The 23,678-nt window shown below is 42.4% G+C and overlaps 3 protein-coding genes across 6 annotated transcripts in view; 1 reads left to right on the top strand and 2 right to left on the bottom strand.

The window, feature by feature from the left end:
* The window catches only part of HEATR5B (HEAT repeat containing 5B), a 62,075-nt gene extending 57,759 nt beyond the window's left edge, over positions 1-4,316 (bottom strand). The window contains exons 1-3 of one of the 3 annotated variants that reach the window (XM_077343816.1): positions 4,184-4,316; positions 2,668-2,825; positions 972-1,183 (exon numbers count right to left, since the gene is read on the bottom strand). In XM_077343816.1, the coding sequence (XP_077199931.1) occupies positions 972-1,183; positions 2,668-2,793 (338 nt within the window). In that variant the 5' untranslated portion in view covers positions 2,794-2,825; positions 4,184-4,316. Of the gene's footprint in view, positions 1-971; positions 1,184-2,667; positions 2,826-3,702; positions 3,832-3,885; positions 3,906-4,183 lie in introns of those variants that run through there. The other 2 variants (XM_077343828.1, XM_077343822.1) reach the window with 2 other exon arrangements.
* A 40-nt stretch (positions 4,317-4,356) lies between these two features.
* On the top strand, positions 4,357-20,975 carry GPATCH11 (G-patch domain containing 11). Of its 2 annotated transcripts, XM_077343864.1 has the most exons (10): positions 4,357-4,597; positions 5,541-5,611; positions 6,101-6,327; positions 7,233-7,274; positions 7,373-7,493; positions 8,753-8,843; positions 12,969-13,073; positions 17,741-17,822; positions 19,331-19,405; positions 19,573-20,975. In XM_077343864.1, the coding sequence occupies exons 2-9, from the start codon at positions 5,562-5,564 to the stop codon at positions 19,384-19,386; spliced, it is 774 nt and encodes a 257-aa protein (XP_077199979.1). In that variant the 5' UTR covers positions 4,357-4,597; positions 5,541-5,561; the 3' UTR covers positions 19,387-19,405; positions 19,573-20,975. The 2 variants fall into 2 exon arrangements, with proteins under 2 accessions (XP_077199979.1, XP_077199971.1); XM_077343856.1 differs by having other exon boundaries at positions 19,331-19,587.
* LOC143823882 (interferon-induced, double-stranded RNA-activated protein kinase-like) overlaps positions 16,778-23,678 on the bottom strand; it is an 87,305-nt gene continuing 80,404 nt past the window's right edge. The window contains exon 24 of the mRNA XM_077310618.1: positions 16,778-23,647. Within this exon, the coding sequence (XP_077166733.1) occupies positions 23,537-23,647 (111 nt within the window). The 3' untranslated portion in view covers positions 16,778-23,536. The remainder of the gene's footprint in view (positions 23,648-23,678) is intronic.

The raw sequence follows: 23,678 nt of genomic DNA, 5'->3' as shown, positions 1-23,678 counted from the left end.
GGGTAAACGGTAATGACTGGGGAAGGCACTGGCAAACCACCCCGTATTGAGTCTGCCATGAAAACGCTAGAGGGCGTCACCCCAAGGGTCACACATGACTCGGTGCTTGCACAGGGGATACCTTTACCTTTTACCTCCAAGCATTTTAAAAAAGTATCACAGAAACATAACCTGGAAGGGACCTCAATGGTCGTCTGGTCCAAAACCCTGCACAATCCAGGAAATTCACAACTTTCCCACTCCCCCAGTGACTCCACCCCTCTATGCCCAGACCATATCAAAGGCTGCTGATTCATCCTAAAATACCAAAAACCTTGGTCCAGAAAAGCATAGTATAAAGCTATGAAGAAATCCTACATGATTCAATAAAATGTTTTCTCCAGTGTCTTCTCAAGACAGCTTGGTGTGGTGGTTAGGAGCGCTGATTTATAATCTGACAAGCCGGGTTTGATTCCCTGCTCCTCCACATGCATCCAGCTGGGTGACCTTGGGATTGTCACAGCCCTGATAGTACTGTTCTGACAGAGCAGTCCTGTCAGTGCTTTCTCAGCCCCACCTGAGAGTGTCTGTTGTGGAGAGAGGAAGTGAAGATGATCATATGCCACTTTGAGACTCCTTCGGGGAGTGAAAAGCTGGGTATAAAAACGAATTCTTCTTCAGAGATGGCACATGTGGCATACATTTCCTACATCACCGTTGTTGCCACTTGGGATCCAAGGCAGGCTACAGAGTCACTTTTCTACAGCCTCCCTTGAATCCTGCCAGGCAGCAAAAGAGGAAACCCACAATCATGTCACCTTGTCATTTATCACTACAAACATTCCCCAGATAACTCTAAATTGCACCCACTCCAGGCAACAATCATCAGAAGCAACAAGCTACCTTCTGAGGTATATGTGTTCTCACAAATTAATAATCTGACTAGGACTACTTTAATAAGAAAGTTCTTCTGTTTGCAACACATTACTTACAGTTTGGTTGGTAAGTAGGCAGAAGTATCATCTTTGTTTTTGATAATATCATTACACTTATCGAGTGTCTGAAATACAGTAAATGTGTCTCCGATGCTATAGAGAGCGGCTAGATTTTTAGCAAGTAATTTCCGAGTGGGTGGCCCAGGAGAACTGCTGATAAGACCAGTTAACTGTTCAACAAGCTTTTTTTGCTTTTCTTTAACATCCGTCTGTCAATAAAAATATGCAAGTTTATTTATATAGGCCGTCAAATCTCAAAGCTTAATTCTTTCAGTTGACTGATATACATATACATTTCTAGAATATTTTTGTTATGAGTATCCTGCCATGAATCATCTTTCACTGAGATAACCTTAAATCTGAGTTTGTTTTCTAGAAAGTATTCATTGTTGTTGTTAGGTGCAACGTCGTGTCCGACCCATCGCAACTCCATGGACAATGATCCTCCAGGCCTTCCTGTACTCTACCATTCCCAAGAGTCCATTTAAGTTTGCACCTACTGCTTCAGTTATTCTATCCAGCCACCTCATTCTCTGTCGTCCCCTTCTTCTTTTGCCCTCAATCGCTCCCAGCATTAGGCTCTTCTCCAGGGAGTGCTTCCTTCTCATGAGATGGCCAAAGTATTTGAATTTCATCTTCAGGATCTGGCCTCCTAAGGAGCAGTCAAGGCTGATCTCCTCTAGGACTGACCGGTTTGTTCGCCTTGTAGTCCAAGGGACTCGCAAGAGTCTTCTACAGCACCACAGTTCAAAAGACTCAATTCTTTGACGCTCGGCCTTCCTTATGGTCCAACTTTCACAGCCATACACTGCAACTGGGAAGACCATAGCCTTGACTAAATGCACTTTTGTTGGCAGGGTGATGTCTCTGCTTTTTAGGATGCTGTCTAGATTTGCCATAGCTTTCCTCCCCAGGAGCAAGCATCTTTTAATTTCTTTGCTGCAGTCCCCATCTGCAGTGATCTTGGAGCCCAGGAAAATAAAATCTGTCACTACCTCATAGAAACTCACAAAAAAAAACTTCTCCTCACATTACTTGAGGAAAAAGAAACTGAAGAGAACTTGAACCCGTGAGATATAACCCTGGCCCCTGCCTGGTAGAATGAGCTGGGAGCTCTGTCAGTTCCACAGGGCCTATAAGAGAGTGCTTCCACAAGGCTTTTGATTGAGGTTGGGCAGAGGGAAGATCTTGCCCTCCTCTGGATCAGTCTCTCATTGTAACATCAGCCCCGGGGGACTCAGTGGATCTGGCAGACTGAGTATGGGGTTGGCATTAAGATCTGAGGAGGTTATTGGACTGTATTGTTTGATATTGTTTTTACTGTATGTTTTATTATTACTGTGGTTGACCACCACAAAAATGCAGGGCCAAGATTAATAAATAAATAACTCAATTTCATATACCAATTACAAGACAGTAGACTTAATTACAGAGAGCAGTAGCACAGCTCTAAAGGTTTATACCGGTCACTCATTTTTTAAGGTTTGGGAATATGTAAAGTTTTTAGATCTAGGCACCAGAATGGATAAGATGAAGAAACTTTTTATCTTTTTTAATTTATACATGTCAGGACCTTCTGATTGTTGTTTAGCTACCCAAAGACTTTGTAAGTGAGGGGAGGTCTATAAGTCTAATAAATAAATAAGTATTCAAGAGAAATTACAAAAATAACAGCAATAAAAAGTCTATTTACCTTGTTAGCAGCTACAAGTACTTTGTCAAGGAACCGCAGCCATTCAAAGATGAAAACTGGCCTCTTCGCTTCGGTAATTTGAGCTAAAGCCTCTTCATTTAGTAGTAAACTATGTGCGAGTTCCATGGTTGGCTGTTCTGGTATACATGAATTTATTTCTGGTATGCAAAAATAAATAAATAAATATATAAATATAATACACACACACTATAGAACAGTGCCATCTAACAGAAGAACAGGTATTCTTTACACAAAATGGCTACAACTTGGAAAATATCTCTATCCTTATCCATTGTTCCTCTTAATATTTGTGAAACAGCCCTGGGGGTGGAGAGTGTCCTGGCTGTTGCTGGCCACACCCTGATTGGCCCTCCCTCTCCAGCTCCCACCCTCCTTCCCTGGATTCTAGCCACTTTGCTCTCAGATGCCTGAGAGAGACACACAGAGACAAAGAGAGCCCTGCCAAACCGCAAACGACCCCTGATTACCTGCTATGGCTCCTGCTGTGTGTGTGTGTGTGAGAGAGAGAGAGAGACCAAGTGTCCCCTGGGTCCTAGCGCCCATTGTATTCTTGGTTGCAATGGGCTTTCTTGCTAGTATGCAATACATACAAAACTGGCTCATGAACTACTGCACACTGGCCATGGGCATAGCATGAGAATGTATACCCCGGACTTAAGTCTTGGAAATCAGGAATGCATGCTTTGACTTATTCAGCAGTGATATAGGTGGGTGTTCTGAGTAGGTGCAGCATGTATTCACATCATTAGAAAAGCAAAGCACATTAATATGAGCTAGAGCTACATAGTTTTGTAAAGTGTCATTCCATCACAGCCAGCCTTTGGTAATCTCATAAGGTTTCCGGGCAAGAGAAAAACGCAGGTGGTTCGCTGTTGCCTGTGTCTGTGTAACAACCCTGGCCTTCCTCGGTGGCCCCCCATTGATGAGACTGGGGTAGCCTGGGCCAGCTAGGGCAAGGCAGCTATACACTGGCCCAGATTTCTTTACAGAAATAAATTCTGATGATGGGCATACCTGGACGGTCTAAAGTGCCATCAGTCTTGGAAGAGGGAGGCCCATCACCTAGTTCACATGCAGGGGACCTCAACCCCTAGTCTACACAAAGACTGCCAAGCAGCAGATATTAGGAAATAACTTTCTCTGCCGCAGACCACGGAGAGCGGCTGCCAGCGCTGGGCGAGGCGAGAGGTTACCAACCTCCAGGTGGGATCTGGAGATCTCTCGGAATTACATCTGATTCCCTGTGGCAGAGATCAGTCCCCACGGAGAAAATGGCTGCGCTGGAGAGAAGACATTACGGTCTGATGCCTACTCAGGTCCTTCGCGCCCTCGACCCAGCCTTCCTCAGCCGCCCAAGGCAGAGCTGGCAGCCCAACTTCGGCTCTTCCTCGGAGACCCCCGCAGTGGCCCCGGACCGAGTCACCCCACCCGGCGCGCCCCTGCCGCGGCTCCCAGCCCTTCCCCGAGGGCCGCCCAGCGGCGTCTCCAGACTCACCTCAGAGTGCCTCTCCACGCCCCCCCCCCCCCGGGGCCCTTCCACGGCAGCCAGAGGCGAATCCTTGACGCCGCTGCGCCCACCGGGCTCCTCCACAGACACCGGAGGAAGCCCCGACTCGGGCGCAGGCGCAGACGAGACTCCGGAAGCGAAGGAGAGGGTGCGCATGCGCCGTTCCCGGACTGGTCCGTGTGCGAAGAGGGAAAAGTCCCGCAGGTCAGCTGCTCGGAGCGTCGCTGGGAGAGGTTGAGGCCGGCCGGGGGCATTTGCCGTGGGAGCTCCGCCGGCTTCTGTCGCCTGTCCTTCCCAGGATTGCTGTCTGGAGGAGCAACCGAGAGGACAGTGCGTTGATTTCCAAAGCGGGAAACTGCCGTTGCAGCGTGCCTCGTTGAACTCCGTGGGGCTGATTTCCGAGTAAGCCGCACAGTGCTGGGGCTCAGATCTCCTGTTCTTGCAAGCCGGAATCTCCAGCGGGGTGGAGGATTGATTGACTTGTCGTGCGGCGCGTGTGCAGTGTAGCCAGGTGATCCGCGGACCGCCCCACAGCCAAGCAAGAGACGTTCGGAGGTGGCTTGTCGTCTCCCTGCCTCCGGGTCATGAACCCTTGGAGGAGTTCCTTCCCAATTCTAGCCAGGGCCGCCCCTGCTTAGCTTCCGAGATCTGGCAGGATCAGGCTGGCCTGGGCTATCCAGGTCAGGGATTGTGTGGTGGAGGTTCAGAGGTTATGCCAGTCATGGGCATACAGATAAGGAGGGGGCAGGTGTGAGTACCAGCCAGGGATTGAAAATAACCCAACAATATGTATTAGACATTATATTTGCTGCTGCATCTCGTAGGTGCACTAATGTCAGATGAAAGCACATAGTAACATTTATAGATGTAGGCCCCAGAGAAGTGATCCTGGCCTGAACAAGTGCCAGGTCCTTCTCCACCCTGGCAGCAGCCTGGTGAAGTGTGATCAGGGCCCTGCAGGGCATAAAACGGTTTTGTGGGGCCTCTCAGTCAGAGCTCTTCCACCAGGCCTGTCACTGAGGCCTATGGAAACATCAGCAATAACCAGCCTCCCTAAGGAGACAATAGCATCTGGACACCATGGAGTAAATTCCACCTCAGCACTTCCACCCATGGTGGTGGTGGTGAGTCTTTGGGGTTTTATGATAGAACAATTTTAATACTAATTTAATGTTTTAATATTTTAATCGCTTAACTACATCGTAAGCCGCCGTGAGCCCTCAGGGAAGGGTGGCATAGAAATAATAAAAAATAAACCTTGGAACTGTTAAAATATGCATGTGTTTGAAAATGAAGAGAACATATTTGCAATGCATTCTAAAATCTCGCAATATATCATTATTAGGGAAGAGAAGTTTTACTAAGCATGGAAGACACAGAAGAGGACTATATGTCTGATTCCTTTATTAATGTTGAGTAAGTAGATTATTTTCCTCAACTTGTTGTCATAATTGTCAGCACCTATTAGGTACGCTTGTTGACAGCTGAAATTATTTTTGAGGACTTCTGTAACTACCTTGTAGTTATTCAGATGCCCAGTGAAGGGCTGGTCAGAATTACAGTTGAGATTAGTGGTATTGCAACTAAAGACTATATTTGCACTGTATGTCGTTTTGCAGGATTTCTTTACCGGTGTCATCCTAGGAAGAGCTATGTATCCTTCTAAGCCCATTGACTTCAGTGAACTTAGAAGGGTGCAGCTCTGCTTAGGATGGCACTACAAATCAATGTTTAACAGTTTAGTCCTAAAAACATTTTTCATGAAATGAGCTCCAATCAAAAAATCAGATTTCTGCATGCATTTACTTTGGATTGCTCTCTTAGATTTTTCCTTGGTTCACTGAAATGGGTCTTGCCTTATATAGAGAGAAATCGCTATTTCATTTAACTGCTGTTCTTGTTTAGTCAGGACATCAGACCAGGAATGCCCATGCTGAGGCGCGTAAAAGAAACTTTTAAAAAAGAAGAAAAACAAAAAGAGGTCAACCAAAAAAACAGGCAAAAGAGTATAAAAGAACAGGAACAAGAGCAACGTGATACAGCTTTAAACATTGCTTTGGGAAACGAGAATAAAGGTTTTGCTATGCTTCGAAAGATGGGGTACAAAAGTGGTCAGCCTCTAGGCAAGAGTGGTGAGTTCGTCATCTACTTTCAAAATGTGACTTTCTGCAAGAATTTTTTTTTTTTTTTGCTTCTAAAAACTTCAGTGTACAGGTTATGTTTGCACAAGACCAGCTTCCTAACATTGGTACAGCTGCTAGAATAATGAAAATCCAACCCGACCCTTTGAATGGGATGGGGGGAGCATGCATCTGAACCCTAGTTAAAGAGCAAGCTTGAACATATATAGCAGACATACCATAAGAGCAGTCATGCTAGATCACATGGCTGGTCCATCTAGTCCACCATCCTGTTTCCAACATTGGCCAGTCAGATGCCAGTCAACCACTCAGATGCAGTGCTCATGGGCTGCTGACTGCTCCCCAGCATATGCATCATTTTATAGGCAGTTATATCATCCTTCACATCATAAAGCAGGAACTGCAACCCTATTATCATTTTGGCTGCTGTTTTCTGAATTTTTATTCCAGCCCTTCAATATACTATATGAAAGGCAGCAACCAGCATTGTAAATAATATCATAAATGTGGCTACATTAGAGTCTTGTGTAAGGGCATCACTGTACATTCAGTTCTATTCTCAGTCCCTTTCCTGATGAACCCTAGATCGATCAATCTACCATCTTTTCATTCAGAATCAGAAGCGAAATCATGTAAACTGTTGAAAAGTTATTTAATGTTACATCAGTGATAGAGAAAGTCTGGAATGAAGTGAGTTAATGAAAGACCATGGTTTAAATTCCTGTTCAGCCATGGTGCTCATTAAATAGCCTTGGTCTATTATTAGCCCTTGATCTGTCATAGGCTTATTCTAGAAATAAAACGAAGTAATCCAAAGTGAACAATTCTGAGTTTGTTGGAAGAAGTAGATCTAGAAGTCTGTTTCATGTTTAACTGGCTGCTCTAATTTTCTGCAGGAGAAGGGATTATTGAGCCTATTCCTTTGAACATGAACAAAGGTATGTGAGAAGTCTACTACCTCGTTCACTTAAAAATATATATATATGAATGTGATGTCTCTTAGCATGTTAACCTGTTCATTTTGCACTTCCAACAGGAAGAAGTGGGCTCGGCCATGAAGAACTGAAAAAACGGAAAGCTGAAGAGAAGATGGAAAATTACAGGAAAAAACTTCATATACAAAAACAAGCAGAAATACAGACGGCTGACCTTTTCAAGTAATATGCAAACAAGCACCATTCCCATGATTGTTTTAAAGAAATAAGTTTTTAATGCACATGTTGTTTCATGGATTCATTGGGAAGCAGGGTGATTAAACTAGAGAGTAATGTTCTGTAATTAAACAAATATAGGATGTTGATTATGACATGGATCAGTTCTGACAGTTCAAGGCTGCAATCCTACATGGAATTATTTCTGATGTTTAGGATCAGGTATACACAGCAAAAAAAAATAACAGTTTCTGTGTGTGTGTATAAATAATAATGCAATAAATTGTTTATCAAATAATAAGTCCTGTTTATTATCCAATCCTTGGGAAGCCAAAGGAAAATTCCTCAATAATACATGCTGAACAGGATTCTGGTACAAACAAAGCCTGTTTCATAACTTTCTTCAGTACCATTAGCATATGTCAAGACACAAGCCAATGTGAACCAGATTCCACTGAGAGCTATGTCCTGATACTTGCTAATGCTACTGAAGAAAGTTATGAAACAGTTTTTGTTTATACCAGAATCCTGTTCAGCATACATTATTGAGAAATTTTCCTCTGGTTTCCCAAGGATTGGATAATAAATGGGATTTATAATTTGATTAACAACTCATTGTGTTATTATTTACATATGCACACACAAATTGTTTTTTGCTGTTATCTCCATTGTATGAGCCTGTTGTTTTAGGATCAGGTATAAGCATGGTGGTTAGAAAAAAACCCTTAAATGTTGGTTTTACTGAGTAAAGACAGAACTGCATTTTAAGAAACCGAGAAGCTTCTCTCTCTATTCACAGAAAGTAGTTGTCTATCTGTGGAAGAAAACTCTATAAATAGGTATCAGAAATGTCATCCTAGCAGGCCACCTCTTTGTACAGGCCTGTTACGCATGGCCGCTGAAACGGCGGCATGGAGAACGCGGAAGAGGAAGATTATGCACGCGGCTACTCCGGAGCCGCTTCTGGTTGCGCCCTGGTCCCGGGAAGCTCCACTTCCGCATCTCGCTGACGTGGCTTTTTCGGCAGCATACGTTGACTCTGCGCCCGGTTGCCGCCTGCAGCGTGCATAATTGGTGATTTTAGCCGCTGCCATTCCACCCCGAATGCAGACCTTCCACTCTGTGTATAATGGGCCACACACAGCATTACTAAGTTGGCTGCATTCACTGTTCCTGAGCTCTGTATGCAATTTCTCCATTAATATTGATCACAGTTAAGTTTTTTTCCCATGTGATGTGTGTTAACTGCCTCTTAAAATCAACAGAATGAGAATGAAGACCAAACAGGAAGAAATGCAAGTGAAACGGGACCTGGAGAAAAGTCAGAAAGCCTGCCACCAATTAGATATGCAGAAAGTAAGTAGCCTGTTTGTTTGTTTGCACATCTGCAATGCAGCTGTTCATGGTGGGCAATGTATTTTGCACCTCCTTGCAACTAAGTCCACAAAAATATTTCCAGGCCTACATATTGTGACGTACTGCAAGTCACAAGTCAAATTCTGTAAGTCAGTTCTGACACATTGGTCAACTGAAACCTGGCAGTCTTCAAGCAAAGGTTGGATACACACTTTTCTTGGGTGCTTTAGGATGCTTAGGGCTGATCCTGCAGGGGGTTGGACTAGATGGCCTGTATGGCCCCTTCCAACTCTATGATTCTATGAAACAAAATAAACAATTATTTTCTGACATCACAAAATGCCCCTGCCTTGAGTCCATAAATGAATGGCTGTTCTTGTGCAATAAAGCAAGGTTGTACATTATGTGCAGTTTAGGCTTGGTTCATACATGCAGAAAAATGGAGCAGGCAAATCTTGACAAGAAAGGGAGACTGAATGAACGATCCACTTTAGGCTGAGATGGACTTCAGCATTAAATTTCCATCCCATAAAAAATGGAAAACTAGCATAGAGAGCAGAGTTTCCACCCACCACTACCTCTCTTTGTTCATTGTACCAATTTTATATTTGCAGGAACTTTTTCCATGACCACCTGCAGCCTCAAGTAGTGCAGTGCATATTGTCTCTTTATTCATACTTCACTTTGTAAAATTATGAGCCTCTTGTGGCGCAGGGTGGTAATGCAGTGAACATCCTGTCTGAAGCTCTGACCATGAGGCTGGGAGTTCAATCCCAGCAGCTGGCTCAAGGTTGACTCAGCCTTCCATCCTTCCGAGGTCGGTAAAATGAGTACCCAGCTTGCTGGGGGGTAAACGGTAATGACTGGGGAAGGCACTGGCAAACCACCCTGTACTGAGTCTGCCATGAAAACGCTGGAGGGTGTCACCCCAAGGGTCAGACATGACCCAGTGCTTGCACAGAGGATACCTTTACCTTTATGTAAAATTAGGCTTCAGAACTAGTATCTGTAACAATTCCAGAGAATGTTTTACATTTTGACTATATTTAAAATGTTGCTGTTGTTAGGTGCGAAGTCGTGTCCGACCCATCGCGACCCCATGGACAATGATCCTCCAGGCCTTCCTGTCCTCTACCATTCCCCGGAGTCCATTTAAGTTTGCACCTACTGCTTCAGTGACTCCATCCAGCCACCTCATTCTCTGTCGTCCCCTTCTTTTGCCCTCGATCGCTCCCAGCATTAGGCTCTTCTCCAGGGAGTCCTTCCTTCTCATGAGGTGGCCAAACTATTTGAGTTTCATCTTCAGGATCTGGCCTTCTAGGGAGCAGGCAGGGCTGATCTCCTCTAGGACTGACCGGTTTGTTCACCTTGCAGTCCAAGGGACTCGCAAGAGTCTTCTCCAGCACCAGAATTCAAAAGCCTCAATTCTTTGACGCTCAGCCTTCCTTATGGTCCAAGTTTCACAGCCATACATTGCAACTGGGAAGACCATAGCCTTGACTAAACGCACATTTGTTGGCAGGGTGATCTCTCTGCTTTTTAATATATAAGAACCAACTCTTCTTCTTCTTCTTCTTCTTTTAGGATGCTGTCTAGATTTGCCATAGCTTTCCTCCCCAGGAGCAAGCGTCTTTTAATTTCTTTGCTGCAGTCCCCATCTGCAGTGATCTTGGAGCCCAGGAAAATAAAATCTGTCACTATCTCCATTTCTTCCCCATCTATTTGCCAGGAATTCAGAGGGCCGAATGCTATGATCTTCGTTTTCTTGATGTTGAGTTTCAAGCCAACTTTTGCACTCTCCTCCTTCACCCGCATCAACAGGCTCTTTAGTTCCTCTTCACTTTCTGCCATTAGAGTGGTATCATCTGCATATCTGAGGTTGTTGATATTTCTCCCTGCAATCTTGATCCCAATTTGTGACTCCTCTAATCCCGCCTTTCTCATGATGTGCTCCGCATACAAGTTAAATAGGCAAGGCGACATTATACAGCCTTGCTGAACTCCTTTCTCAATTTTGAACCAATCAGTGATTCCATGTTCAGTTCTCGCTGTTGCTTCTTGACCTGCGTATAAGTTTCTCAAGAGACAAATAAGATATTCCCATCTCTTTAAGAACTTGCCACAATTTGTTGTGCTCCACACAATCAAAGGCTTTAGCATAGTCAATGAAGCAGAAGTAGATCTTCTTCTGGAACTCCCTAGCTTTCTCCATGATCCAGCGTATGTTGGCAATTTGATCTCTAGTTCCTCTGCCTCTTCGAAATCCTGCCTGTACTTCTGGAAGTTCTCGGTCCACATATTGCTGGAGCCTAGCTTGTAAAATTTTGAGCATAACTTTGCTCGCATGAGAAATTAGTGCAATGGTGCGGTACTTTGAACATTCTTTGGCATTGCCCTTTGGGATTGGAATGTAAACTGACCTTTTCTAATCCTGTGGCCATTGTTGAGTTTTCCAAATTTGCTGGCATGTTGAGTGTAGCACTTTTACTGCATCGTCTTTTATGATTTTGAATAGTTCAACTGGAATGCTGTCACCACCACAAGCTTTATTGTTGCTCAAACTTTCTAAGGCCCATTTGACCTCATATTCTAGGATGTCTGGCTCCAGGTCAGTAACTACCCCATTGCGGTTATCAGGGATGTTAAGCTCTCTCTTGTATAGTTCTTCTGTATAATTTTGCCACCTTGTTTTAATCTCTTCTGCTTCTGTGAGGTCCCTACCATTTTGGTCCCTTATCATACCCATCTTTGCATGAAACGTTCTCTTCATATCTCTAATTTTCTTGAAAAGATCTCTGGTCCTCCCCATTCTATTGTTTTCTTCTATTTGTTCGTACTGTTCATTTAAGAAGGCATTCTTATCTCTTCTAGCTTTTCTCTGGAATTCTGCATTCAGTTGGGTGTATCTTTCTCTTTCTCCCTTGCCTTTCACTTCCCTTCTCTCCTTAGCTATTTGTAAAGCTTCCTCAGACAGCCATTTTGATTTCTTGCATTTCTTTTTCTTTGGGATAGTTTTAGTTGCTACCTCTTGTACAATGTTGCGCACCTCCGTCCATAGTTCTTCAGGCATTCTGTCTATCAGATCTAATTCCTTAAATCTATTTGTCACCTCTACTGTATATTGGTTGGGGATATGATTTAGTTCATACCTGAGTGGCCTAGTGCTTTTCCCTACTTTCTTCAATTATATTTAAAATAGTATATTGCAAATATTCCTTGTTGCAGTTAACCATGCTGGATGTTTATTTAATTTTACTATTATTATGCACATTAATTTGCAGTCACTCAAGATCTTGGTTTTGCTAATTACTCTGGCCAAAGCAGGACAGAGGGTTACCACTTCACACCTTGCTACCAGATTATACCCAAAAGGGGAAAAGATAGAAACTGCTTACTTTGGAAGATGTAAATTTTTCTTTTGTGACCAAAAGGTCACCCCAAGGGGTAAAAGAGAAGGACAGAGGGTATTTAAACTTGGAACACAAGGAAGCTCTCTTAGCTTCTATCCTTTCTGATGGGCACAAGCCAAGATGAACAATTTTAAGCCAGGGATTCCAGCATTTTCATCATGCAAGGGACAATGGGAGTAAGGTCCAATCACAAAAACTAAGGTAAACCTGAACTTTGAACAACTACAACTTCAAGTAAAGCTAGTCTGTCTAGGATAAGTGCTGAGTTTAGGGAAAGGGAACTTAAATATTTTCACCTTTTGTTTCCTTGCTCAGCTTGGGTGGTTGGACAGAATATGTTTATTCATGTATTAAAATTCCTTACATCTTCAATGCTCTAAACCTGATCTCTGAAAAAACACAACACCAATTTGGTCTTGCAATATGTAGTGTGGTAATAGGGAGGAGAGGTGGGTAGACGCACCATGCTGGAGCACAGTAGCTCAGATTTGTGATAATTACTTCTGTGATTGGCTGTAGGAGGGTAGTGGGAAAGTATGGCCACCTGGCAGAGCCTTTAAACAGCAGTGCAGGTACAGAGCACTAGAGGTACGGCCATCACCAGGTGGAGATGAGAGAGCCACAGAGCTTTCCCATCCTTTCAGAGCCAAACAAAAGGAACATGAGAGGTTTGTTAAGCCTTTCCCCTTCAGACAGGCTTTTTATTCTTTTGAAGGGTCTGGAACTTCCCAGAGAGGTTTGGTTCTGGTTAAGACCAAGCAGGCGGAACGATGTGGAACAGCAGGACGAAGAAGAAGAAGAAGAGGAAGATGACTTAAGTGTAAGTTCAGATATTGTTTTAAGCAAGAATATTGTGCCAGTATACTTTACAGGACAAGATATTAATCCTTGAAGCTGCCTGAAGTCTGTCATATTTTATGGGTAATGGAACTTTTGGGAAATGTCTCCACTCATTGCGAGAAAAAGGTCATTCTCATTCTACATTTTGCCCCCTCTGAAGCAATGAGACCTAAACAGAAAATTAAAATTTTCCGGGTGCTTCTTTGATGCTGCATATGCAATAGGAAGGTACTGCAAGGCAAGCAGTTCTCAGCATGCAATTATGTGTGTGCCACTTGTGAAGGAAAATGTATTTGTTGTTTTTTTTTTGGTGATGTGAATTGTACAGCATGTATAGTCACACTTCATAATCATAGCTAGGATCACCATGCAATGTAGTGACATGCTCCCTGGCTGAATTGATTCATATGTTTTCATTTACTGAAGAATGGCAACACCTTGCTTCATTGTGTAACACCATCCCATTAGCTATACATGGTGCCTAGATACATGGGCTCACTTGATTGTACTCGTTGAAAGCATTGCCGAAAGTTACAAGGCAGAAAAAGTGGTACAAAAAAGAAGAGTTCCCTCCCACCCAAGCCTTTTCACATAAATTAAGAATAAATTGGAAAGCAAAAAACAAAAACACCCCGATTTCAGTGTGAAATTGAAAAACCAAAATGAAGTTCAGACTTAGAAGTTATAACTAGTTGCAAAATAAGTGGGTTGGAGTGGCAGATGATAAAGACAACTCTACTCCATCCTCTATATGGCAGCCTTTTAAATATTTGAAGATTGTTATCAAATCCCCTCTCAGTCTTCTCCTCTCCAGGCTAAACAGACCAAGCTCCCCCAACCTTTCTTCATACATCTTGGTCTCCAAACCCTTCACCATCTTTGCTGCCCTGCTCTGAACACGCGCGTTTGTCTACATCCCTCTTCAATTGGGGTGCCCAAAACTGAACACAGTACTCCCAGTGAGGCTTAACCAGAGCAGAGTAAAGCGGTATCATCACCTCCCGTGATCTGGACACGATACTCCATTTGATACAGCCCAAAATCCCATTTGCCTTCTTAGCCACAGAGTCACACTGCTGACTCATGTTCAATGTATTGTCTACTAAGACTCCTAGATCCTTTTCGCACATGCTACTGCCAAGACAAGTCTCCCCCATCCTATATTGGTGTATATGGTTTTTTCTACTTAAATGCAAAACTTTACACTTGTCCCTATTGAACTTCATTTTATTCAGTTTAGCCCACTTCTCGAGCCTATCAAGATCATCCTGTATTCTGTTGCTGTCTTCGGTTGTGTTTGCTACCCCTCCCAGTTTAGTATCATCTGCAAATTTAATAAGTATCCCCTCTAAACCCTCATCCAAATCATTTATAAATACGTTGAACAACACAGGCCCCAGGACAGATCATTGGGGTACTCCACTTGTCACTCTTTTCCAATAAGATGCTGAACCATTAACAAGTACCCGTTGGGTACGATCTGTCAACCAGTTATTGATCCACCTGACAGAATTAGGATCCATACCGCATTTTACCAACTTGTCAACAAGAATATCATGTGGAACCTCATGTGGAACTAATCTGGTTCCTTGGTCTTAAGAACAGGAAAGGAAAATAAATGGCTTCTGCAACCTCACCTTTCTCACCACTGCCTTTGTAGTTCTGACTTTGCTGGAGCGATCCTATTTGCTCTGCTCTCCTGCTTACTCTTACCAAGCCCTATAGGTGGGGTTCCTGATTGTTTTAGGCTCAGCCAGACATCCCTTTTATAATTCTTCTCATAGCCTCTACTGTTCAGCAGTCTAGAATGTTATAAGATGGCTGTGGGTAAGTTACTAGAATGTGTTACTGATGTGCTGGTGGATGAAATTCTAAAGAAAGCAAGCCCTGGGTTTCCTTGGTTGTTTTGCCAGAAATCTCATTGCCAGTTACTTCTCTGGGCCTTGGTGACACCTGCCTGGCTTATAGGGCTAACCCAGGAATACGTTCCAAAGAACCCCAGTGCCACCAGATTTTTTCAATTAAGAAATAGTGCCTTGCAAGTTTCTCTAGTAAACTTGAACTATATTATTTATTTATTAGCTAGTATGTTGTAACATAAATGGGTTCTTGGAATTCACCCAGTAATCTCCTTCAGAATAATTCTGAAAGAGCATTTATTTGAAATAAAGGTAAAGGTAAAGGTATCCCCTGTGCAAGCACCGAGTCATGTCTGACCCTTGGGGTGACGCCCTCTAGCGTTTTCATGGCAGACTCAGTACGGGGTGGTTTGCCAGTGCCTTCCCCAGTCATTACCGTTTACCCCCCAGCAAGCTGGGTACTCATTTTACCAACCTTGGATGGATGGAAGGCTGAGTCAACCTTGAGCCGGCTGCTGGGATTGAACTCCCAGCCTCATGGGCAAAGCTTTCAGACGGCTGCCTTACCACTCTGAGCCACAAGAGGCTCTTTTATTTATTATTTATTTATTTATTTAGATTTTTATACCGCCCTTCCATACAGCTCTGGGTGATTTACATAGAACACCATAGAGTAATTACATAGAAAATTATAACAGTATAACAATTATAATATGTCAACCAGAACAACATTTTAACAGGAACAATAACATAGGTCAGATTATTCGGTCATGAGAGGGGGTTTATTATTTTATTTGAAATAACTAATCAGAATATTGGATATTTATTATATTGTGAATTCTGCACTTTTTTCTTGGTTCAAGATCACTAATATAGACAATAGCCATCTTTGGATGACTTTATTAAACACTTTTGGGGAACCATTTAGCATTCTTTAGTCAGTTTATACTTTGTCTGTAAAACCTGATTGTGTTGCATGGTGTTGTACCAAGTACCAAGCCGTGATGAGAAGCAAATTGAACATTGTCATATTTGGAGTCAGAAAGTAGTTTGCTTATTTAGCTAGTATCCTTGGAATGCCCCTCACACTAAGAAGTATCTTTGTTTACTATGTCAAGTCATTGGCAATAATTTGTCCTTTCCTCCAGGTCCCTGCTCACTGCTCACAGAACAGTCTGGTCTAGGCTATGTGATAATATCCCTGATGTATGGCTCACAATAAGCTTCATATGAATTATGTGGGGCACAGAAATGACAAACAAATTGAGAGGTATATCCAATCACTGGAAGGCAAAATCCCAAAGCTTTGCACATATCGTGCGATCCAACTCAGTGGAGAGAACAATTACGTCTAGGATTGGTCATTGGTAAAAGGAAACCAAGTTGACTAAGAACACGGTGGTTAGATATGATCAAAATAAAAGAAGCGGTGCAAGATCAAAAAACATAAGTCAGACACAACTGAATGGCCAACATCATCATCATTATGCAACACTAGAGAGAACTGCAAACTGCTACACCATATGTTATTTGGCCTGAGGCTGTGGCTCAATAGTAGAGCATCAAGTTTGCATGCAGAAGGTCCCAGGTTCAAGCCTTCCATCTCCAGTTAAATGTTCAAGGCAGTATGCAATGTGAAAGATCTCTGCCTGAGACTGGAGAGCTGCTGCCAGTTTTAGATGGCAATACTGATCTTGATGGACCAATTCAGTATAATCCTAAATAAATATGAGGCGGCTTCATGCGTTTTGCCTTCTGAAGTGCAGGAAAAAAATAAATGCTGGAAATAGAAATTTATTATATGAACAGGAGGACTACCAGAAAGTTTGAATAGCAAGTTAAACTTTATAATACTGAAAGCTTTACAGGACTTTGTTTGTATATGTTCCAACAGCATTGGATATTAATTGTCAACAAAATTAGTAACGTTTAATCAAAGATATATCCTTGAAATTGAACATTTCTCTATGCAGGATTTTTCTCCTCCTATAGATTCTTACATAGAAATCTTCCTGCAAATTAAGTGAAACAAATGTATTTACTTTACTTGTAGCCCACCTTCCTCACTGAGACACAAATCAGATGACAAAATATATAGAAAACAATTTAGTCAGCCAACGCAAGACATCCAAAACCAATGGAACACATCCAGGATTACAGAAATTAGGAAACAATGAAAACAGGGAACTGCGTGATAAACAATGGCACTAAGGAGTTATAAACCATAAACAATGGCAGGCGTGCATTCCAAAAATTCAAGATGGTGCAATTAAAAACACATTAAAAGTACAGCGGACTACAATCCCATCACCTTATAAAAGGGCCCTGAACAGTTTTGATACTGAACTTCTGGTCCCTTAAAAAAAATGCTATCCCAAATAAGTCTGTTATACATATCCTTGCATTGAATTATTTTACTCCTTCCAAAACAAAATATTCCATGGATTGTTTCAAAATGGTGGTGGGGGGGAGGTGTATGTGAATTTCCTCTATGTCTTCACATATCTAGCTGGGTAGCAGAAAGTCGACTAATAAGAATGTCCTAACAGGAGAGTGTTCATATTTCTTTTAATGCCCTTTTTACAAGATGAATAGAAAGTAAATTACCATGTGATCAGACAAATAATCTATAGTGGCCAAACTTGCCACAAAGAGGGAACTCTTCCCATATTTAAATCATATGGGGCTGGGGTAATCATTATAGAATGTGATTTCTTTTTAGTATGTAATTAATCAGTTCTTTTGAGGTGTTATAGTTAAAGGAAATTTGTTTTTATATTTTGCACAGGCATCAGATAAATTACAAATTTTAACAGAATATTTAAGAGAACATTATCACTACTGCATCTGGTGTGGAACAGCCTATGAAGGTAAGAAAAATCCATTTTATTTAAAAATACGAAGAAAAATATACTGGTAGACAAGTTATCCTCTTGCTTTAGTACAGTGGTTCTCAACCTGGGGGTCAATCGACCCTTTTCTCAGGGGTTGCCAAGGCCGCCACCTTCCTAATGGCGCAAGGGTTGCACTCTCAAGCTGCTTCGGCGATCATGGAAGCTTGAGGCAGCCAGCGCCTGCATGCAGGGGCAGAGCTCTGCCCCTGCATGTGGGTGCCAGCTGGCACGCCGGCACCGACCCTCCACGCCGCTGGCCGCCTCGGGCCTCCATAATCGCCATCGTTTGCAACCCTACATCCCTCTTTGGGTCGTCAAGGCCACTGCCGCCACACCGGCAACCCAGAGGGGGTCGCACCATCAGGTAGATTGAGACCCACTGTTCTAATGGGATCAAAATTGAAGTCATAACATTCTAAAATGTATTTATCACTTGAAAATCAAAATGTGAGAGGGAATAAAAATCAGTTTACACTATTCTCCTCTCCTCCACTTTATCTTTGTAACAGCCCTGTGAGGTAGGTTAGATTGAAGGTATGTGACTGGCCCAAGGTTGTCTAGTAAGCCTCCTTGATGGAGTACAGGGGTAGTCAAACTGTGGCCCTCCAGATGTCCATGGACTACAATTTCCATGAGCCCCTGCCAGCATTTGACTACCCCTGGAGTAGGCATTCAAAACCTAGGACTCCCAGTTCCTAGTCTCATGCTTTAACTACTGCACAGTGACTGTCCAGTAACCCCTTGCAAGTAAGGTGATGTGCATGTAACTACTGCATTGGCTTGTCCTCTAAGGCAGTGGTCCCCAACCCTTTTATCACCGGGGACCACTCAACGCTTGAGGCCCGGTGGGGGGGGTAGTTTACTCCTCTACTCTCAACCACTGCCCTAATGCTCTCTGATCGCTATGGTAATGTTTAAACATCCCTTCAAAATAAGATACAGACATGCCACAACAATGAACATAAGGAACATTTTATTTTCATGGAAATTTTAACTCATGACAATGACAAATCAATGGGAACCCTGAGCTTGTTTCTCTGCAACGAGATAGTCCAATCTGGGAGTGATGGGAGACAATGACACCCGAAGTAAAGGGCCAGGGGGGGGGGGAGATGGCATCCTTCGCGGCCCACCTCCAATTAGTTGATGGACCACATGTGGTCTGCGGCCCACAGGTTGGGGATTGCTACTCTAAGGTCACCATAAACCTGTGTCTTATTTTTAGTTTTCTGAACCACTTGCAAGTTGCTATCATATAGATTTTTGCTCTTAGTTGTTTGTTGTACCACATCACAAACAGTATTTTCCTATTCTTGACAACACTGGAGAGTAAATGACAGCCACAGCCATTAATTCCAGCTAGCTGATCTGCTCTCCTGTGTTTTGGTTTTGGTCTGTTTTTCTTTTTCAAACCTTCAAAATATTTTGTTTTAGTCTAAATTTTCTTCTGCTATTTATATGATGTTTGTCTTTTTTATATTCAGATCAGGAAGACTTGTCTTCAAACTGCCCAGGAGCCACTTGTGCAGATCATGAATGATCTTCAAAGAGCAAACCAAGTAATTGAAATACTGCAACATCGATATGGACTAACTATAAGGCCTGCATACTTTTGAAAAAACAAAGATTTTGTGGGATTTTGTATATTTAAAATGGCGTTTTTGTTTCTGTGAAGTTTATACATTTTCCCCTGTTCCCTTTTTGTCTTTTTCATGTTACAATAAAGCATCTTTCCCTACAAGGCTAACCCAACTCATCAGGGTTGGAACACAGAAGTACAATAACGAGAGAGAACAGGCTGTACATCAGACAAGATGTATATCAGTTGCCAGGAATATAAAGGGTTCTGTCACACCCTTGAATCACCTAACCTCAGGGAGGACTCCCCCTCAAGGGAAGACAGCAGCAAAGTTCTACAGCAAAGGAAAATATGTGCTGGGGCCACAGAGACTTTGGGAAAAAATAGCCAGTACTGGCCTCCTTGAAAGAGACAGCCTCACAGGGCTGCAGGAACTGATAGTGGCCAACAGATGGGGGAAAGAAAACCCCACCCCTAAAATAGGCAGTAAATCACAGTCAAAAGACACAAGAAACCCATGTAGGCAGCCGGGAACGTAAATCTTTAAATAGATGAATAAACATGGAATAACTTTAATCTTCAGAACTTGCACCGGTTATAGGCTAAAGTTTTGTAAATCCTTCCTCAGTGATTATAATAAAACAAAAAGTAAACAAGCCAGAATCATACATCATACAGAGAGATGTAAGTCAGGCTTACAAGAACCTTTCAGGAATGTTCTTTGGGAAACCCTCTTGACTTGAGATAAAAGCTGTATTCTCTAATTATATTGCTGGAACACTCTTACATAGAGATTCTGCATACAATGATCCATGGAATGGTTACCTCCAGATTAGACTTCTGTAATTTGCTCTTTGCAGGGCTACCCTTAAGGCCACTACAGAAAGTCCAGCTGGTCCAGAATGCAGCAGCTTCACATCTAACAAGAGCCCCGTGGACAGCAAGTAACTGGTGCAAGCTATTTCATGTTCACTTATCTATTTTAAGAATTTACATCCCTGGCTGCCTACATGGGTTCCTTGTGACTTTTGACTGTGATTTACTGTGTACCACCATTTTTTGATGGCCTTTCCCCCATCTGTTGCCCATTCCCAGCTCCTGCAGCCCTGTGCGGCTGTGTCTTCTGAGGAGGCGAGTATTGGCTGTTTTTCTTCAAGCCTGCTTCTCTATGGCCTTCATGGGTTCCTTGAACTTTGATTCTGGAAAGAAGACCTCAGCGAAAGAAGACTGGAAGTAAAGCAGCTGGCTAGTGCTAGCAGGACACACTGGACGGGAAAGGAGATGAGCCAGCTAGGCTTGGAGTCTATATACTTTTGCGAGACCAAATCCTTTTAGGGGCCAGAAGGGCAACTTTTCTGGCCAAGATGGCAGCAAGTGACACCGCCCGTGAACTATTTTATGGCTAAATGCTGCAAGGAGGGCACAGGAGTTAAAAGGACTTGGAGCTCAGGTGAAACCATCCAGAGGTGATTTGTGAACTGGCATGACCGTTAAACTAGGAAACAACTATTGTAAGTTATTTAAGCAAATAAAAGTGAAACTTCAGCATCTCTCAAGTCAACTCTGAAGTCTCTCAAGGCATGTCTTTGACAACACAGCCTCTTGCCCATGACCAGTATACTTTGGGGTGTAATCATGTGCATATTTATGAGGGAAGTGGAGGCAATGGGTTGGATCTTATAGAGCTGCAGGATTGTGCAATTGAATACTAATGCGCACATGGACATGCGTTAATTAGAATCTCTCCTGAAGTCTGTATCCAACTATGGCAATCTAGCCTACTCCCCTCCCTTGTACAAAGGATTGTTCCTTGTTTTTTGCTGAGTAGCCCCAGTATCTAATTTCTTATTTTTGTTGGTCTATAGCTGTCCCACAGTTTTATGCTACTTTATTATATTTTGATGCTGGCCTAGTTCAATGACTTAAAGGAAAAGACAAAATCACTTGCCTTCTATTCTACTTCTGTAAAAAAAAAAAAAATTAATTTACACGTTTCCAGACAGCCAGCTTGGTGTCGTGGTTCGGAGTGCGGATTTCTAATCTGGTGAGCCAGTTCCCCACTCCTCCAGATGCAGCCAGCTGGGTGACCTTGGGCTTGTCACAGCAATAATAAAGCTATTCTGACCGAGCAATAATATCAGGGCTCTCTCAGCCTCACCTACCTCATAGGATGTCTGTTGTGGGAAGAGGAAAGGGAAGGCAACTGTAAGCTGCTTTGAGGCTCCTGGTAGAGAAAAGTGGCACATAAGAACCAGCTCTTCTTCTACGTATCACAATGAGGGAAAATAATTGTACTAAGCAGCTGAAGAAACAATGAATATCAAACATAAGTAAAACTGAATCAATTGAACAGCTAGTTTCTTTAAACGTTTCTTGTTAATTTTATCATAAGAATCATTGAAAAAGTTTGATATGCATTTTAAGCAAATCAGAAGCATGCAGGATTCTGTGTAGCTGAGCTGAGTAAAAAGAGTTCACCAAAATGTAATTTTTTAATTTTCCTTTTCCACAATGCCCATTTTCAGTCAAATCAGCTGTTCTCTAAACTGACTAAAAGCTCTCCTTGAAATTCAAAATGAGCAAGTATTGGGAACAGTTTTGCTATCACAAAAGATTCATCTATTTCATTTTAGCATACTAGGAGAACATCAGGAGTATTAAACTGAACAGAAGCACAGTTGCTGGATGAAAAACAAAGTAAATTGCCCAGAGTTTTTTTAGCTGTGGAAGTTGTACACCTCCAGCAACTACAGAGCAAAACAAATAAGAGGTTTAGGGTTGTGGGAAACCTCTTTTGCAAGTTGATTTTTCCCCTTTGGGGGAAAAAATTGTTCAGAAAATGTGATTGGTGATTGGATAGGCAGCATAGGGGTAATGCTGAACATTTTCCAACACTAGGAAACTACAAACTTTTGAGTACCCGAGGGCGTCATTTGAACTGGGATGCAAGAAACCTCTAGTCAGCATGCAGTGTTCACTCTCTGAACAACTAAGCAAGTTTCTTCAGAATGATGCAGAACAGAGTTGGACAGACTTTAGGCTTGGGAAATTACTCTTCTTTGTGCCAGGGCTACAGTTTGCCCAAGAGGTGTGGCCAATTATAAAAGGAATCCATCTGAAGTTAGAAAAGATCTCAATTATCTGTTCATCATGTAAGCCATACTTAAAGTACAATTCACATTTCAATGATTCGTAAAAATGCTGCACAAAAACTTGGTCAAAGGAAACCCATTAAAATTACAATTAATATCACAACTACAAGAAAAGCCATTACCCATTTTAACGTCCAGTTTTTAAGAAACAAGACTACAAATTTGCTAAGTAACTAGACTGGCTGCCATTAAAATAAGGGCCAGCACTCACAGGTTTGGAAGCTTTCTGGGAATCAGGAGGTAGGGGAAGACTTCTTCTAAGTACTATTGAAGGTACAGAGCAATGGATAGTGAGTATTCCCTGGGGCTCTGAGTCCACAATCTACCAGAAGACCTCGATCCACCAGCTGCCCACCCTCATGTACAATATAGTTTTAATCTACTTTTAAAATTTATCACAAAATTTATCTTTCAAGAATCAAGGGTTAAGCAAGTAGTATTCTAGCTCTGAGTAATGATGTAAAGTGTGGGAGAAATGGGCCAGATCGTCATCCTTTAAAAATGTTCTCCGTTTAGACAATACAGTTTCTCAACATGGGATTATAAACAATATGGTGGCACAGTAAAGGCAGTGTAATATCTAATCTTAAAAAAAAGAGGCAATGATATCAAATTTCCCTCATTACTGCCAGCTAACATCTAACAAGATGGTCTTGTCTCACTGAAATGCAGAGAAGCTAGTATGGCTCATTCATCAGTGGACAGAGGGGTCCATAGCCTGGAAGACATCACTGAGAATACTTCTTGCATAACCCTGATTATCTGACTTTGCAGACAGATTCAGCCTACAAAACCCAACAAATCAGGGCAATTTGGAAGAGGCAAAACCCTTCAAATTTAAAAGACCCTAGTTTTTGTTGCTTGTATGCCACATGTGCATTAGGATGACATGTCCAGACTTTAAATATAGCAAATAAACCTTTAGACCAAAGTACTGTGCTTATGTACTCAGCAGTTAGCTAACAAGTGTGCCGGTAATCCTGTGCGCCTTGATTTAAATCTTTCAAGATTTCCGCTGATGATGGTCTTTCATGCGGTTCTTCTGAAAGCATTTTTTTAATTAGAGCTGCCTGTAAACAAAGAAAACAATAGTATTAGTAA

This window comes from Paroedura picta, chromosome 1 (assembly GCF_049243985.1).
Source record: "Paroedura picta isolate Pp20150507F chromosome 1, Ppicta_v3.0, whole genome shotgun sequence".
Classification (NCBI taxonomy): Eukaryota; Metazoa; Chordata; class Lepidosauria; order Squamata; family Gekkonidae; genus Paroedura; species Paroedura picta.
This window is presented reverse-complemented; position numbering and strand designations above follow the sequence as displayed.